The following is a 19,722-nucleotide window of genomic DNA, read 5'->3' on the forward strand; positions in this document are numbered from 1 at the left end:
TATACATAAAATTATTATATTCTTTTTTACATATCTCATGATGGTGGAAAGTTTATATTTCCTAAAGTATACTGTACATCATTACCTTTAATAAGGGTTCCTCTAATACATGTAATACATCTAACATCAATTTTGTCACTCCTGCCTAGCTCATGATAGTGGAAAGAAGTTTATATTTCTATATACATTAGGATTCATCTAAAGCATTTTATCTATCTAATACCAATTTAGGCACTTCTACCCAGCTCATGATGGTGGAAATGGTAACCACATTTTGTTCCGGAGCTACGACGCTGTCATAGCCACAAGCTATTTCGTGTTCGTGGAAAGTTTATATTTTTATATATAATAATATTACTTTAATGCACTTCCTCCATTTGATAATGATCTTGACACTTCTACCCAGCTCATGATGATGGAAACGGTAACCACGGCCCTGATTGATGAATGCCGCATTTTGTGCCATTCCTATGTCAATCTCCCTGCCGCGAGCCGTTTCCTGTTGGTGGAAAGTCTATTTTTCTATATTTATTAGTATTACTTTAATGCATCTCTTCCATCTCTTAACAATTTTGACACTTCTACCCAGCTCATGATGATGGAAACGGTAACCACGGTCCTGTTCAACGAATGCTGCATTTTGTGGCAGCACTATGTCATTCTCCCTGCCACGAGCCGTTTCCTGTTGGTGGAAAGTCTATTTTTCTATATTTACTAGTGTTACTTTAATGCATCTCCTCCATCTCTTAACAATTTTGACACTTCTACCCAGCTCATGATGATGGAAACGGTAACCACGGCCCTGTTCGACAAATGCCGCATTTTGTGCCAGCACTGTCATTCTCCCTACCGCGAGCTGTTTCCTGTTGGTGGAAAGTCTATTCTTCTATATTTATTAGTATTACTTTAATGCATCTCCTCCATTACTTAACAATTTTGACAATCCTACCCAGCTCATGATGGTGGAGACAATAACCACAGCCATGTTCGACGAATACCGCATTTTGTGCCTGCACTATGTCATTCTCCCAGCTGTGAGCTGTTTCCTGTTAGTGGAAAGTCTATATTTTTATATTTATTAGTATTACTTTAAAGCATCTCCTCCATCTGATAATGGTTTTGACACTCCTACCCAGCTTATGATTGTGGAAACGGTAATGACGGCCCTGTTTGATGAATGGCACATTTTGCGCCAGCGCTACGTCGCTGTCATAGCCGCATGCTGTTTCGTGTTATTCCTCCTCGGAATCCCCATGACAATGAAGGGAGGGAAGGAGATTTTTGACATGCTTGACTCTTCCAGCACCAAGCACTCCCTCCTGCTGCTCTGTTTATTGGAAGTTGTCATCGTTGCTTACATCTACGGTACGTTTTGTGAATTTTATATGGAGCGCATGCATTCTGTAATGTCCATTTAGAATCCAACTGCATTGCTCTTGGCCTTTTCATTTTACATTAATTTGTATAATGCACTCAATCGCGCATTCCATCTTCTCTAACTTAGTCCTACATCTATTCCCAGTCTCATATAAGAGCAATCCTTTCAGCCCAGTTCTGTTTGTCACAGAAAGATTAACTAATAGTAGAGTATTCATATTGCAAGGCTGTACGTTTCAGGGCTGAAATTCTAATCATTCATTTTACTATAAAATGTCATGGGCTACTAAAAGGTTAGCTTTTTAAATGATAATAGTCAATTTCCTTTGACTGTAAATCCATCCCTCACTCTAAGATATCGCCATTTAACAGTAAGATCAGGTGCTTTTTCATTATCATTATTATTAATATTACTACTTGCTGAGCTACAACCCTAGTTGGAAAAGCAGGATGCTATAAGCCCAAGGTCCCCAACAGGGAAAATAGCTCAGTGAGAAAAGGAAACAAGGAAAAATAAAATATTTTAAGAACAGTAACAACATTAAAATAAACATTTACTGCATAAACTATAAAAGCTTTAACAAAACAAGACCAAGAGAAATAAAACAGAATAGTGTGCCCGAATATACCCTCAAGTAAGAAAACTCTAACCCAAAACAGTGGAAGACCATGGTACAGAGGCTATGGCACTACCCAAGACTAGTAGGAACAATGGATTTTGGAGTGTCCTTCTCCTAGAAGAGCTGCTTACCATAGCTAAAGAGTCTCTTTCAATGATAGAATGTCTCTTAATTGATAGGTTTTGATATTCTTTGTCTAAAAGGCCATACATTTTGGTGTTATAATGTCAAATTTTCTAAAAGGCCAGGTTTCTCATTAATAAAATTTCTATTATAGACAAACAATTTTTCTTAATAACAGTTCTAAGTTCTATAGAGAAAAAAATACCTTTTTGATAAATGTTCATTATTTATAAAAGAAAATAGCATTCCTGATAATGCAAAATGTTTACTTGTATGGCAGCTAGGCCCTATATTAAAAGACAATCTTAAAACAATATAGGGTTCCTTTGTAGAAAGAAAATTCTAGCTTTCTTACTCTTTAAGGCCACTAAAGGAAGAGTAACTCTCTGAATAAGATATTTTACTCTGTTCTGCATACAATACTAATTTCTAAAATATCTTTACTTGATATAAGATAGTAAAGGTAGTAGGTTGGCCATGGCACCAGCCACCCGTTGAGATACTACCACTGGAGAGTTATTGGGTACTTTGACTGGCTAGACAGTACTACATTGGATTCCTCTCTCTGGTTATGGTACCTTTTTCCTTAGGCTACACATACACCTATTCTTTCCGAAGTCTCCTCTGTCCTCATACACCTTACAACACTGAGATTACCAAACAATTCTTTTTCGTTCAAGGGGTTAACTACTGCACTTTAGTTGTTAAGTGGCTACTTTCCTCTTTGGCAAGGGTAGAAGAGATTCTTTAGCTATGGTAAGCTCTTCAAGGAGAAGAACACTACAAAATCAAACCACTGTTCTCTAGTCTTGGGTAGTGCCATAGCCTCTGTACCATGGTCTTCCAATGTTTTGGGTTAGAGTTCACTTGTTTGAGGGTACACTCGGGCGTACTATTCTTTATATTTTTCTTCCTCTTGTTATTCTGAAGTTTTTAAAGTTTATATATGAAAGATTTATTTCAATGTTGTTACTGTTCTTGAAATATTTTATTTTAATTGTTTATTGCGTCTCTTGTAGCTAATTTATTTCCTTTCCTCACTGAGCTACTTTCCCTGCTGAAGCCCTTGGGCTTATAGCATCTTACTTTTCCAACTAGGGTTGTAGCTTAGGAAGCAATAATAATAATAATAATAATAATAATAATAATAATAAATATTGACAGAGATGTTAATACAATCCTACATTGCGCTTCAACATATACTAATGTTTAATACAATTTTAATTTCACGTAAAGAAAATGGGATCCAGTGATAAACGATAATAATTTGCAGGAACAACTAAATTAGATTTAGTCATACTAAATGCAGTTTTGATATACTACCTACATTGAATCCTACAAAATCCTACTTTTATTCTCAGCATATGGTTATTATGTTGACGGTAAGAAAGCATTAATTATATAGCAAATAGTTTTATCAAAATATTTTGCTAATTTTGAATATCTTTATATAGTAATCATCAAAATTATTTAGAATTTCACAAAAATATATTCACATTTAGCACGAAAGTCAAAATGAAGTTTCATATTCACCCTCTTCACCAGCTCGTTCTGATAGTCTTTGTAATATTTGCTAACTTTAAATTTCTTTATAAAATGACCATCCAAATTATTCACAATTTCAAAAAGAATATATTCACATTCAGCACAAAAGCCAAAATGAAGTTTCACATACATCCTCATTACCACCTCATTCTGAAATTTCAGGTTACAAGAAATTCATCAAGATTATCAAGGCAGAACTGAAGGTGTGGGTACCAGCTCCACTATATTACTTCTGGGGCCTTACTTGGTTATGCCTCACACCTCTGTCTCTTTTGGTAAGAAAATATAGGAAATTATTGCACTAAACTAACTTTAAAACCATAATTAGAAAAATGTACCTTTATATAAATAAAATTGTGATTAAACCACACTCTCCATTACATTTACTACTACAGAAGATCCTCAACAAACACAAATCCTGCTAAATTTATAAATCTTAGATATTGTATCAAAAGTTTGTCTACTGATAAAGAAATATTGTAATAGAACAATATTATATCATTTAATACAGTATGAAAAACAATATTTGCAATGACCTGATATTTATTTCATATGAAACAGGGGCTATTTGTTGACTTTCATAGCTGAAAATCGTAGGCCTGGTAGTCAGGTCAGGCCTACCCTAGGCTAAAATTTAACAAAATTTGACTTACAAAAGATTCGACCTAAAAACAGTTCGACTTGCGAACAGTTTGTAAACTGAGGAGCTTCTGTACTTGACTTTCTAAACTATTTTCTACCAAGGTGACCTACCTAACTGTTATCATTCATCTTTCCCCCACCTCTCCTACCAGCTAAAGAAAAGAATCTATTGCCTTTATGAACTCTAACCCCATCATATAACGGATTTTGACATAGGAAAAACCATAGCTTGTTATCAACATTTCCCTGATTTATACACGATATCTCTCAGGATATTCGCTCCGGAGGTTAGAACTCCGAAGCTTGTCGCGGCTATAATCGGTCCTTATTTGGTTATGCCCAGCCCTTGGAATTTCCCGCGTTCGCAGCACCACCTGTAGGCCAATTGAACAGCGGCGTGACGTCATACCAGGAACACCTGATTTCACTGGCAATGGCGGACAAATTGGAAACTCCAAGCGATACTGAAGAAATTAGCTTTGATTTCACCAATACAGATGACGAAAATGGCCCACAATTAGAAATTTTGACAGCTGAATGTCCGGCAGTATTCAGCCTTATAGATTTGAGACGGAGCGCTCATCTTCAGAAGAAAATGAGGAAAGTTCCGACGAGGGCAGCAACAGAGACGACACCAAGGATAGAATCTCGAGAAATAAAATTGGTCATTGAAAATAACAGAATGGGTCCTTAGCGATTGTTAAAAAAGCAGAGGATGGAAGATAAGACGATGGTTGTCGAACTAAGGAAGTTTGCAGGTGTGGACTGGCACAGAAAAACTATATACAGACGCAAGTGGGAGGACATGTCTGAGACCTTTATTCTGCAGTCGACTAGTAACGGCTGATGATGATGATGGCGATGATATATATATATATATATATATATATATATATATATATATATATATATATATATATATATATATATATATATATATATATATATATATATATATATATATATATATATATATATGTATATATAAATACACATATGTATATCTATATATTTATATATATATATATATATATATATATATATATATATATATATATATATATATATATATATATATATATATAATATATGTATATATAAATATATATATAGTATATCTATTTATTTATACATATATAAATATATATATATATATATACATATATATGTATATGTATATATATATATATATATGTATATATATATATATATATATACACATATATAAAGAACTCCGGTAAACAGGTAAACACGACGGCCGCCATGCATCTCACACGGCAAGTTCCTGGTATGACGTGAGCATAACGTGACCTAGTTACCGGCTGGATGACTAAATTTGAATGCGGCGCGCCTACTTTAAGAAATTGCAGCTGGCGCATGAGACTGCTGAGACAGCGGGCAATGGATGGGTCTTGAATCACACACCAAACCCGACATTTTGACATATGATGACCCTGATTGGTGATATTACTGCAGGACGTGAGTCTCAAGTTCTGTCACTGCTTGTTGCTAACGTCAGTTGCAGTCCCGAGAACATTCCCATAACCTCTTCCGGACTGAGGTATTGATGCTTTACTTAGGAACATTAAAAGTGTGATAAGAGTGTCACGACTGAGATGGTGTGGGCATGTGTTGAGGATGGATGGTGGGGGGAGTGAGGAGGGCTTGGGTGGAACCTGTTAGGAGGAGAAGATCGAGAGGGAGGCAGAGAATTAGATAGCGAGATAAGGTGAAGGATGATATGGAGAAAAGAGGTTTGGTGGAGGAGGATGCCTTTGATCGAAGGCATTGCAGAAGGCGTATCAGGCAACCGACCCCCTCAAAGGTTTAAAGGTTTAAAGGTCACTCATGAATGGCAGAGGCAAGGGACAGTGACAATGCCCTATCAAACAGAACAATGCCCTAGAGACTGACCATATATACATATTATCAGCGCCCAAGATCCCTCTCCACCCAAGCTAGGACCAAGGAGGGCGAGGGAATGGCTGATGACGACTCAACAGATAGACTTATTTGCTCTCTCAAATCCCCAACCTTAGCTTACTAGGATGATGAGGCTGCAGCGACCCAACTAACTAACGAGTATAAGCGGGACTCGAACCCCTCAGTCTGGCGTTCACCAGTCAGGGACGTTAACACATCAGCCACCACAACCCGAATCATTGAACTAGAGTCCCCTCGCTTAGTTGTTTCATAGCAATATGTGGCAACGTAGATGTTAGGTTCTACCAGAGAGGCGAGGTGAATGTATCTAGCTTTTATTTAACAGATAACGAGCTTATATACAAGAACTTGCGAGCAAAAATACCACAAAACTCACACAAACTAAAACATGAGATCACAAGCTTAAACAGGTTGTCCTCTTAAAAGTATGAAATTAACATCCATTTCCTCACAGGTTCTGCTCGGTTTCTCCTTCTACGACGAGAACGACGTCCGGACGAAAAGGTTCAACAACAATTGTGACTTCGATTTTCTCTTCTACACCGGCTTGACCTTATCTTTCTCTGTCTTCATAATCGTCCCTCTGCGGGCTGGGTTCATATTACTCAAGAAATGGATCAAAGATGGATTAAAGTGTGAAGTAAGTAGGGAGAGAGAGAGAGAGAGAGAGAGAGAGAGAGAGAGAGAGAGAGAGAGAGAGAGAGAGAGAGAGAGAGAGAGAGATGCTTTCCTACATGCAATGATATGATTAATACATAGATACATGATAATCAATCTTTATGCATGTGTGCTTAACATTAGTAAATTGGTTATTCGAAGACATTATATAACCAAGTCATTACCTATAGCAGAATTTCAGTATTATTATTATTATTTTTATTATTATTTTTATTATCATTACCAAGCTACAACCCTAGTTGGGAAAGCAAGAAGCTATAAGCCCAATGTCATCATTTTATCACCAATGTTATTACTGATATTGCTGCTGCTGTTATTGTTGCATTTAAATCAATCATGCCACTGTCCTCTTCTTCAGAACATGTCCCAAATCTGGAAGGCCACGTCGAACTTCTGTCCGGAGTACCTCAGAAATGGAAGAGATCCAGACGTCGGGAATTCTCATCTCCCAGAGGGAGAGTTTACCTGCACGGGCGTCTAAAACCTCTTAAACCACTTAAAAAAAACCCAAAATTTTGATAGGAAATATTGTTCTCAGCCGTATTTCACTAAAATACAGGCGGCCGTAATTTTTACCCTGCTTTGTTATTATCTTGTACGAGTTGGTGACCGTAATATCACTCCTTTATGTCAATGTATTCGTTTTTAAAAAGGTAAATACCTGGCAATATTTATTCCAGGATTGTTACCATTTTTTACGGCAAATCTTTAACAGTGTTATCGAAAAATGTCCCCCACCCCTCCCCAGTGACCAAGTTGTTAGCGTCAGATATTTTGGAAGTGGGCGGAGCCAATGCGAGGACGATTGACTGATTGATTTTCAGTTGTCTGGCATCCTAACATCGAAGGTCATTGACGCTGATATCCTTGGTTTTAAATAAAAGCATAAAAGGAAGTTCAACTAAAAGCCACAAAACACCTTTTCGAAGTTGAATAGCTTCCAGATGACCTACTTCTGAAATAAACCTAAAAATGACGATCTACAGCCAATTTTGCATTTGGTTGAGATTTGGATGTTTTGTGAAAGTCCAACCGTAAGGTCTCCAACTGAATTACATACTTAAGCCCTGTCCACACGATCGAGCATGCCCGACGGGCATACAGTGATACCAGGCCACAATAGTTAGCGAAAACGAGGGTTGATGCCGTCAGAAGCGGGAAAACTAAAGGCAGGGATCTGGCAACACTGTATGATGCCAGATCCCTGTCCATGGTTTTCCCGCTTCTGACGTCATTAACCCTCGTTCTCACTAACTATTGTAGTCTGGTATCACTGTTTGCCCGTCGGGCATGATCGATCGTGTGGTCAGGGCTTAAGATATAAAGTTGTTAGAAGTACACCTTCTAAAAGGTATAAGGCAAAATGTTTAAAAAAAAAATTAAGATACGATTCTTTTACGTTCATCATAGATATTGTAAAACAATATCCCAAAATATCAAGAATAATCGTTAGTTGCTAAAGAAAGCATAATATTTATATATATATATATATATATATATATATATATATATATATATAAATATATATATATATATATATATATATATATATTCTAAAATGGTTTTTGTGTGAGAAATCGGTGCTGGGGTACGCCATGTATGTGATATTGATTGTGCAATGATCAGAAAACTTTTCTTTTAAATCCTTCGGTTTCATATATGATTTTGTAAGTTTGATTATGATCACTTTTTTTTCCGAAACTCCAATATCTAAAGCAAATCTCATTACTAATTCATCTAGAAGTATGTTTAGAATCTCTCTCTCTCTCTCTCTCTCTCTCTCTCTCTCTCTCTCTCTCTCTTTAGTAGACTTATTACTTTCATAAACAATGACATCCAAGGATTATGATACTTCTCTATCCAATTACTTTCCAGGATTCTAACACCATTACATGCAAAATTATTCAAATTCATTCTCCTTTAATAACATTCATGTACTCTGATATTTTCTGAGAGTCTGACGAAATGACATTCCTTCAACTTTCCTCTTCTGCTGCTGGTAACAAAATGGCGCCCAGTTTTGAGGTTGGCGCTGCTCTTGTTTTATATAGGTACTCTAGGTAGGGCCATGGGGATTTTGTCAGGCTGGTCTTTACATTAATAAAAAATTAAACTTAAGCTACGCCGGAAGTGAAGCTCTATGATTGTGATACTCTTGGGAAACTCAAATTTCTCATATACTTTACTTACTTTACTTTGATGGCTGCTTTTCCGGTCCCTTACAGCAGAAGAACCCCATTTACTACAGGACCTCCGCTGTCGTTTTACCTTGTTCGTTCAGAGTATTTATCGTTTCAGATCACGTATTGTTCATTTACTGTTAAATCGTCACTGTTGTATGATTTTTTAAATAAGAAAGTCTTCAGTTTCCTCTTGAAAGCCTTAATGTCTTCAATCATTCGAATGTTTCGTGGGAGCTTATTATATAGTCTCGGGGCCGCATATTTAAGGGCTCCAACAGTTTGAAGCCATCTGTAACTATTCTCGTGTCGACACGATTTGTACCAATAAATACCACTAAAATAACTATAAAGTTTAACAAGAGCTTCAAAACAAGAAAAATCTCTCTCTCTCTCTCTCTCTCTCTCTCTCTCTCTCTCTCTCTCTCTCTCTCTCTCTCTCTCTCTCTCTCTCAAATCAAATTTCGAAATTTTGAAGCTTACTGTATGATAAATTTGAAGTATTTTCGTTTAGACTGGAACATTCAGTAAAGAGTATACGTAAAGTAGATTATTATTATTATAATCATTATCATTAGCCAAGCTACAACACTATTTGAAAAAAGCAGGATGCCATAAGCCCAAGGGCTCCAACACGGAAAAATAGTCCAGAGAGAAAAGGAAATAGAAAATAAAGTATATAAGAAAAGTAATGAATACAGAATATAAAATAACTCAAGATCAGTAACAACGTTACAATAGAGTTTAATCGACAATTTTATTATCATTATTATTATCATCATTATCATTATTATTCCTCAAAAATTCTATAACTAGAAAGATAGTTGGATTAAGCATGGTTCAAAGCTTCGTAGGTAAAAGGTAAAACGTAGAATATATCATCATTATCATCATCATAATCATTATTATTGTTAATGTTTTTGTGTTGTTTTTGTTATTATTTCCAGACGTTTATAATCATTCTTATACACCATTTATATATTTACATACATGAATATGCATGTATGTGTATACGTATGTATACAGAAACATACACACGTATTTATGTATGTATGTATATATATATATATATATATATATATATATATATATATATACATATATATATACACATACGTAGTGTATATACAGTGTATATATGTGCATATATACACAGTATATATATATATATATATATATATTTATATATATATATATATATATATATATATATATATATATATATATATATATATATATAGCGTATATACAGTATATATGCATACATATATACACAGTATAAATCTAAAATGTGTGTGTACACACGTACACTTCAAGTGAAACATCACACAAGATTTATTTGTCCCAGATCTATACGCTAAACACAACTTAATAATATTGTTTGCAATATTGTGTGCAATTGTTTGTAATATGGATGTGTGACTCTCATAATGTTATAGTACAAAATTCTATGGCTAAAAGCATCGTGCAATTTACTTTCCAGCCAAAAGGGAAACAAAGGCTTTCAATAAATGGAATACTTTGTATATGTTGTTTCATTCACCTATTACTGGACGAGAAATGTTCATGAACAAAACCTCTAATGACCTTATGAAAGACGCACACTCCAGTGTTTTTATAAACAAACAACAATGACATTGAAAAGAAAATAAGGAAAGGCAAGAGAACTCTAGCTCAAGACAGTGGAAGACCATGGTGAAGAGGTTATGGCACTAACCACGACTAGAGAACAATGGTTTGATTTTGGAATGTACTCCTAGAAGAGCTACTTACCATATGTAAAGAGTATCTTCTACTCTTACCAAAAGGAAAGTAGCCACTGAACAATTATACAGTGCAATAGTTAACCTCTTGAATGAAGAAGAATTTGTCGGTTATCTTAGTGATGTCATGTGTATGAGGAAGGATGAAAATGTGTATAAAGTATGCCAGACTATTTGGTGTATTTATAGGTAAAAAATGAGCCGTAACCAGAAAGATATCCAATGTATTACTATCTAGCCAGTCAAATGACCATATAACTCATAACAGTTGTACCTCAACGGGTAGCTAGAATGGCAGAAATATCTTATAAGTCCAGAAAACCTATGGGTTAAGCCGTTAAGGTATTCTAACTATGCAAAAATATCTGTAGTCATTTTGGTGAAAATAGAAAACACTGATCCCACAGGAATAATTGTCAATGTTCTGCTTTTCTTATGGCACAAATTAAAAGGTATATAACTATTATATAGAACACTGGAATACATCAATCTTAATAGAATTTGTTAATGAGTGATGCTAAAATTCAGTTTGCGGGTTAAAAATAAAACATTCACTTTCTAAGAAGTGATAATGTATAAAATCTACATTACAAAGATGTTATAACATAACATTCACTGTGCAAGACCTACCGTATTTATAACATTCACGATAAGAGACCTACTGTATTAACTTGTTTACAAAGATATAACATCCAATATAAGAGACCTACCGTATTAATTTGTTTACAAAGATGTTATAACATTCACGATAAGAGACCTACCGTATTAATTTTTTTTTACAAAGACGTTATAACATTTAATATAAGAGACCTACCGTATTAATTTTATTTTACAAAGACGTTATAACAATCAATATAAGAGACCTACCGTATTAATTCTATTTTACAAAGACGTTATAACATTCACGATAAGAGACCTACCGTATTAATTCTATTTTACAAAGACGTTATAACATTCACGATAAGAGACCTACCGTATTAATTCTATTTTACAAAGACGTTATAACATTCACGATAAGAGACCTACCGTATTAATTCTATTTTACAAAGACGTTATAACATTCACGATAAGAGACCTACCGTATTAATTCTATTTTACAAAGACGTTATAACATCCAATATAAGAGACCTACCGTATTAATTCTATTTTACAAAGACGTTATAACATCCAATATAAGAGACCTACCGTATTAATTCTATTTTACAAAGACGTTATAACATCCAATATAAGAGACCTACCGTATTAATTCTATTTTACAAAGACGTTATAACATCCAATATAAGAGACCTACCGTATTAATTCTATTTTACAAAGACGTTATAACATCCAATATAAGAGACCTACCGTATTAATTCTATTTTACAAAGACGTTATAACATCCACGATAAGAGACCTACCGTATTAATTCTATTTTACAAAGACGTTATAACATCCACGATAAGAGACCTACCGTATTAATTCTATTTTACAAAGACGTTATAACATTCAATATAAGAGACCTACCGTATTAATTCTATTTTACAAAGACGTTATAACATTCACGATAAGAGACCTACCGTATTAATTCTATTTTACAAAGACGTTATAACATCCAATATAAGAGACCTACCGTATTAACTTGTTTACAAAGATATAACATCCAATATAAAAGACCTACCGTATCATTTTGAAATCAAGCACTTATCAATATTCGTTCTCAAATATTTTTTAGGTTCTTCCATTTTCGACGGCCCCACTGGAAACGTTCGCCATGATTTGATGGTATTCTGGAGGACCAGATCCTGACAGACCTCCACATAATTCGATCGCGGGGGATTCAGTGATCTCCTCCGCAGGATATGTTGTCTCGTTCTCTGCACTGAGGCTCTGGAAGAAAAAGACAAGAACTGAAAACGTTTTTTTTTTCTTTTTTTAATTGCTACGATTTTCTGGTCTAGTTACAAATTTCATATTATTAACCCCGACAACGAAGTTGGAAGGAGGTTATGTTTTACCCCCTGTCTGTGTGTTTGTTTGTGAACAGCTTTTTATATTATTATCTCTGACAACGAAGTTGGAAGGGGGTTATGTTTTACCCCTTGTTTGTGTGTTTGTTTGTGAACAGCTTTTTATATTATCATCTCTGACAACGAAGTTGGAAGGAGGTTATGTTTTACCCCTTGTTTGTGTGTTTGTGTGTTTGTTTGTGAACAGCTTTTTATATTATCATCTCTGACAACGAAGTTGGAAGGAGGTTATGTTTTACCCCTTGTTTGTGTGTGTGTATGTTTGTTTGTTTGTGAACAGCTTCCTGGCCCCAATTTTAATCTTGATGAAACTTGCAGGGATTAACTGTTATGTAAAACGCTAGAAATGATTAAATCTTGGAATCATTATTATTATTATTATTATTATTATTATTATTATTATTATCATAAGCTAAGCTACAATCCTAGTTGGAAAAGCAGGATGCTATAAGCCCAAGGGCTCCAACAGGAGAGTATAGCCCAATGAGGAGAGGAAATAAATATACTACAAGAGAAACTATGAACAATTAATATAGAATATTTTAAGAACAGTAACAAAAATTAAAAAAAAAAAATCATAATTTGCTATTCTGCAAGATTCAACCATAGTTACTACAATGACCGATGACCTTGAGAATATTTAACTCCAATGTGAGAAACACATCTCATTGACCTTGAAAAGGTCTAACTCCAATGTTGCTAACAAACCAATGTAAGTAAACAAACTCCATTGACCTTAAGAAGGTCAGAATCCAATTTTTGTAAACAACGATGTCCTTGAAAATACGTCTATTATTTGTAAACAAACCCCATAGACTTACTTGTTAACAAACACCACTGACCTTGAGAAGGTCAGACTCCAATGTTTGTAAACAAAAGACCTTGAAAATATGTCTACTGTTTGTAAACAAACCCCACTGACCTTGAGAAGGTCAGACTCTATTGTTTGTAAACAAAAGACATTGAAAACATGTCTACTGTTTGTAAACAAACCCCACTGACCTTGATAAGGTCAGACTCCATTGTTTGTAAAGAAAAGACCTTGAAAATATGTCTACTGTTTGTAAACAAACCCCACTGACCTTGAGAAGGTCAGACTCCAATATTTGTAAACAACAATGACCTTAAAAATTTATATTATTTTTAATCAAGCCCCATTAACCTTGAACTCCAATGTTTGCAAGCAAATTACTTCGAGACAATCAAATAAACATAAACAAACAACAATGACATTGAAAATATGTCTATTATTTGTTAACAAACACCACTGACTTTGAGAAGGTCCGACTCCAATGTTTGTAAACAAAAGACCTTGAAAATATGTCTACTGTTTGCAAACAAACCCCACTGACCTTGAGAAGGTCAGACTCCAATACTTGTAAACAAAAGACCTGGAAAATATGTTTATTGTTTGTAAGCAAACCCTACTGACCTTGAGAAGGTCAGACTCCAATGCTTGTAAACAAAGACCCGGAAAATATGTCTATTGTTTGTAAACAAACCCCACTAACCTTGAGGTCAGCAGACTCCAATGTTTTTAAACAAAAGATCTTGAAAATATGTCTATTATTTGTAAACAAACCCCATTGACCTTGAGTAGGTCAGACTCTAATGTTTGTAAACTAAAGACCTTGAAAATATGTCTATTATTTGTAAACAAACCCCATTGACCTTGAGTAGGTCAGACTCTAATGTTTGTAAACTAAAGACCTTGAAAATATGTCTATTATTTGTAAACAAACCCCATTGACCTTGAGTAGGTCAGACTCTAATGTTTGTAAACTAAAGACCTTGAAAATATGTCTATTATTTGTAAACAAACCCCATTGACCTTGAACTCCAATATTTACAAGCGAATCACTTTGAGAGAGAGAATGCAATATACGCAAACCCAACAACAATGACCTGGAGACCAACAGATGGCAATACTGGTAAACAAACCACAATGACCTTAAACCCAAAGACTCTCAATGTTAGTAAATATCAACTATGGTCTAAATATTTCCCACTTCAGACGGACCTTTAAAAACACCTCAACTATGTTAAAAATACAACTGCAATCACTAAAAAACGATATCTACAAATTCCATTACATTCTATTTAAGTTAAAATTATAGCTAAATTAATTCATATCTTAAATTATAATAAAAAAAATTAAAAAATGCATTTGATTTTTTTTTTCTTGAGAATGCACTTTTAATATTTGATGTATTTCTCTGTGAAAAAAAAAATGCATTTCAGAATCTATTTAAAACTCAACATTTTTTTTTATTTTAAAAAGAGCTTTTAAATTTCTTTTTTCATTGTTAAATTTTGTTCCTTATACGGCATGTTCTACTTGTGAGATGTTCTACTTGTTTAAAAAGGAATATTTAATTTCCTTGCGATATTCTGCTAAACCTCCAGATATATATTATATTAGAACTTACCTGTCGTACTCTTAAGCTAAGAACAGCTGAAGAGTTGGAAGACCCAGGCCTACATGGCTGAGGAATATGAAGCGTGAAGTAAGAGATGATGAATGTAGAAGTATTGATTAAAAGCTCAAGATAGAGACGACTGGCGAAATCTAACCGATGCCCTCTGCGTCAATAAGCGTAGGAGATGATGATGATAATGATGATGATGATGATATATATAAACTATATATATATATATATATATATATATATATATATATATATATATATATATACATATATATATATAATATATATATATATATATATATATATATATATATATATATATACTATATGAGATGATGAATGGAGAAGTATTGACTTTAAAGCACAAGACAGAGACGAATGGCGAAATCTAACTGAGACCCTTTGCATCAATAGGCGTAAGAGATGATGATGATGATGATGATGATATATACACAATATATATATACATATATATATATATATATATATATTTATATATATATGAGATGATGATGATATATATACAATATATATATATACATATATATATATATATATATATATATATATATATTTATATATATATATATATATATATATATATATATATATATATATATATATATATATATATACAGTATGTATAAATATATATAAAGTATATATAAATATATATATATACAGTATATATATATATATATATATATATATATATATATATATATATATATATATATATATATATATATACCGTAGGAGATGATGAAAGGAGAAGTATTGATTTAAAGGCTCAAGATAAGAGACGACTGGCGAAATCTAACCGAGGCCCTTTTTCGTCAATAGGCGTAGGGGATGATGACGATGATGATGAAGAACATTAAAGGATCAAAATGGAGAGTTTTTAACTTACCTTGGCAGCAGTGCAATAATTGCAACGAAACATTGCAATGAAGATGTATACCCCACAAAGTGCTGCTAATCCATCTACGACCGAAACCCTAAGAAGAGAGAAAAAAGGAGAAAATTAGAATAAAAGACAATAAAGATTGATTAATTAGAAAATAGTTGTAGATGGCGTATTTTCTTTTACTGATTTTGTACCATACTTATTACCTTTGTCATCTTCGCTGCCACGAAGGTTATGTTTTGATAGGCGCATGTTTGTATGTATGCTTGTGTGCGTGTGTGTGTGTGATTCACTTAACTCAAAAACTATTAGAACGAATCTCATCAAAATTTGGTGAGATGATTGGCCATAATCCAATGACAATTTTATTCGGTTTTGGGAGTGATTGGGTTAAATTCAAGTCAAGACCAAGGCCTTAAACGGTAAAAAACGAATCCCAAAAAACTCAAAAACTATTTGATCGAACCTCATGAAATTTGGTGGGATGATTGGCCATGATCCAAGGACAATTTGATTATATTTTGTGAGTGATAGGGTAAAAAATCAAGGCTAAGGCCACGGAAGGGTCAAAAACGTCTTTTTGTCATATTGTGGCCAATTTTTACCTGATTCGCAAGGAACTAGTACCAAAATATGCATAATTCAATTGACTATATTGGGATATATGTATTTTGGGATCAAATACCCACAACATCATCAATTTCTTTGGTGACAAAAGTGGCGGGGGGGGGGGGAAGGTATGCTCTCTACCGAGTGCCCGTTCTTGTTTAAGACCCTGTGTTTAATCATATGGACAATATTGTTCAGCTTAAGAATCGTCTTCAACTGAGGATAAAAGGCTGTTTACTATGCGCATCTGTACTGGAAGATTGTTTCTTATAAGCATCTGTACTGGAAGATTGTTTCTTATAAGCATCTGTACTGGAAGTTTGTTTCTTATAAGCATCTACACTGGAAGATTGATTCTTATGTGTACCTGTACTACGTACTGGAATATTGTTTCTCATGTTTATCTGTAATGAAAGATTGTTTCCTATGTGCATCTGCAAAGGGAGATTGATTCTTATGTGCATCTGTACTACATACTGGAGGATTGTTTCTCATGTGCATCTCTACTGGAAGATTGTTTCCTATGTCCATCTGCAATGGGGGATTGATTTTTATGTGCATCTGTGGTACGTACTGGAGGATTATTTCTCACGTGCATCTGTACTGGAAGATTGTTTCCTATGTGCATCTGCAATGGGAGATTGATTCTTATGTGCATCTGTACTAAAAGATTGTTTCTTATTTACATCTGTACTGGAAGATGGTCTTTATGTACATCTGTACTGGAAGATGGTCTTTATGTACATCTGTACTGGAAGATTGTTTCTCATATGTATCTGTACTGCAAGACTGTTTCTTACGTGCATCTGTACTGGAGGGATGTCTGTCAGCTGCAGAGCGCAGCTTCTGAACTGGGCTTCATTCAGTAGGTATTTCTAAAATCTGGGTCTTTTTCGCTTTACCAAATCAGTGACCCGAATGAAGCTTTACTGGAAGAGTAATGACACCATTCCCAATTCACCAAGATGATTTACATAGATATGTGAAATATGGATTTTGCTAGAATGACTATGTGACTTCTTTGGATTGCAATAGAGTAAACATTATTAAAAAAAAGAATTCTCAAAAGAAATATTTTTCCTCATATAGAAGAAGAAGAAGAAGAAGAATTAGCAGAAGAAAAAGAAGAAAGAAGAAAAAAAAGAAAAAGAAGAAAAGAATAACAATAATAATAATAATAATAATAATAATAATAAGAAGAAGAAGAAGAAGAAGAAGAAGAAGAAGAAGAATAACAACAACAATAATAATAATAATAATAAGAAGAAGAAGAAGAAGAAGAAGATGATGAAAAGAATAGCTATAATAATAACAATAATAATAATGATAATAATAATAATAATGAGAAAGAAATAATGCTAAGAAGAAAAAAACAATAATAACAGAAGAAGAAGAAGAAGAAGAAGAAGAAGAGAAGAAGGAGAAGAAGAAGAAGAAGAAGAAGAAAAGGTCGACTTACCAAACATTGCACCCATCTAATTCCAACAGCCATAGTAAGAGTTCTATTGCCCACACAAAGAAGAGAATCAGCAGAAGCTTCGAGTTCAAAAAGACTCTGGAAAAGGGGAAGATAGTTTAAGCTCTATATTAAATAGGAAAAAAATACAATTTTATAGAATTACCAAATTTTGTATATATATAATTAAGCTAATGAGAAAAAAACATTAACTATTGACTTCGGAAATCCATATAGTTATGAAATGTATAATAGACTATTTCTTTTTTATCTTTATTCTATACTGTTTGCTAAAATAATTCATGAGAATATTAGAGTATTCCAAGAAAATTAATTCTACTCAGATGATTTGTAAATAAAAAACAATTGTAACAGATTTTAAATATGGCATGCTTATCTCAAACAAGAAATAAGTATTTTTGGAATATGATAAAATTTGACTTAAAAAGAAAATTGCATTCCCCCCCCCCTCTCTCTCTCTCTCTCTCTCTCTCTCTCTCTCTCTCTCTCTCTCTCTCTCTCAAAATACTCACAATTATATATATATATATATATATATATATATATATATATATATATATATATATATATATATATATATATATCACAAATATAATGTTATAATAATGTCTGATGCCTTTGTTGTAAAGTGAACTAGAAATGGCTGCATTTGTTGTTGTAATAATATATATATATATATATATATATATATATATATATATATATATTATATATATATATATATATATATATATATATATATATATATATTTATATGTGTGTGTGAGGGTGTATATGTGTATGTGTGCGTGTGAGTATGTGTATGTGTGCGTAAGCGCGTGTTCATGCATCTCACATTTATTTACATGAAATTAAACATAATGAAGTTACATGCTACATCAAACAAACTTATCCTAAAGACAACCGAACATTCACCATCCAACATCCCAAACATCCTTCACAAGAATTAAAAGCCTTTTAAAACCCTCACCCTTCCACCTGCTCTCTCATATGCCGGAGTTCCTGAGGTTTCTTCTTCTTCAACGAGACGACAGAACAGCAGAACAGAACGGTATCGATAAAGAACAGCACCAGCATGAAGCCGTATTGGTAGCCCCATCTCAGTGCGCTATCTGTAGAGGTGAATGTCATCAAAATTAGTCAAGAGATGTAGCCTGGCCCAGTCCTTGGGTCCAGCCCCACCTCTCTCTTTAAAGGTTTAAGGGCCTCTCATGAATGGCAGAGGCAAGGGACAGTGACATTCCCCTAGCTAACAGGACAATGTCCTAGCTAGCAGGACAATCCCCTAGCTAGCAGGAAAATGACCTAGTTAGCAGGAAAATGCCCTAGCTAGCAGGATAATGCCCTAGCTAGCATTACAATGCCCTAGTTAGCAGGATAATGCCCTAGCTAGCAGGAAAATCCCCTAGCTAGTAGGAAAAT

General features: G+C 33.9%; 2 protein-coding genes across 5 annotated transcripts in view; one reads left to right on the forward strand and one right to left on the reverse strand.

The window, feature by feature from the left end:
- LOC137656828 (sodium- and chloride-dependent glycine transporter 1-like) overlaps nucleotides 1-7,994 on the forward strand; it is a 206,079-nt gene extending 198,085 nt beyond the window's left edge. The window contains exons 9-12 of one of the 2 annotated variants that reach the window (XM_068391149.1): nucleotides 1,137-1,365; nucleotides 3,828-3,940; nucleotides 6,706-6,891; nucleotides 7,288-7,994. In XM_068391149.1, the coding sequence (XP_068247250.1) occupies nucleotides 1,137-1,365; nucleotides 3,828-3,940; nucleotides 6,706-6,891; nucleotides 7,288-7,410 (651 nt within the window). In that variant the 3' untranslated portion in view covers nucleotides 7,411-7,994. The remainder of the gene's footprint in view (nucleotides 1-1,136; nucleotides 1,366-3,827; nucleotides 3,941-6,705; nucleotides 6,892-7,287) is intronic. The other variant, XM_068391148.1, reaches the window with a different exon arrangement.
- Nucleotides 1-19,722, reverse strand: part of LOC137656830 (probable G-protein coupled receptor Mth-like 2) — a 101,733-nt gene that overhangs the window by 30,592 nt on the left and 51,419 nt on the right. For 2 of the 3 annotated variants that reach the window (XM_068391151.1, XM_068391152.1), the window contains 4 exons: nucleotides 19,271-19,412; nucleotides 18,283-18,378; nucleotides 16,218-16,305; nucleotides 12,530-12,738 (listed from right to left, as the gene is read on the reverse strand). In XM_068391151.1, coding sequence (XP_068247252.1) covers nucleotides 12,580-12,738; nucleotides 16,218-16,305; nucleotides 18,283-18,378; nucleotides 19,271-19,412 — 485 coding nt within the window. In that variant the 3' untranslated portion in view covers nucleotides 12,530-12,579. Of the gene's footprint in view, nucleotides 1-11,427; nucleotides 11,630-12,477; nucleotides 12,739-16,217; nucleotides 16,306-18,282; nucleotides 18,379-19,270; nucleotides 19,413-19,722 lie in introns of those variants that run through there. The other variant, XM_068391153.1, reaches the window with a different exon arrangement.

Source organism: Palaemon carinicauda, chromosome 17, assembly GCF_036898095.1.
Source record: "Palaemon carinicauda isolate YSFRI2023 chromosome 17, ASM3689809v2, whole genome shotgun sequence".
Classification (NCBI taxonomy): domain Eukaryota; kingdom Metazoa; phylum Arthropoda; class Malacostraca; order Decapoda; family Palaemonidae; genus Palaemon; species Palaemon carinicauda.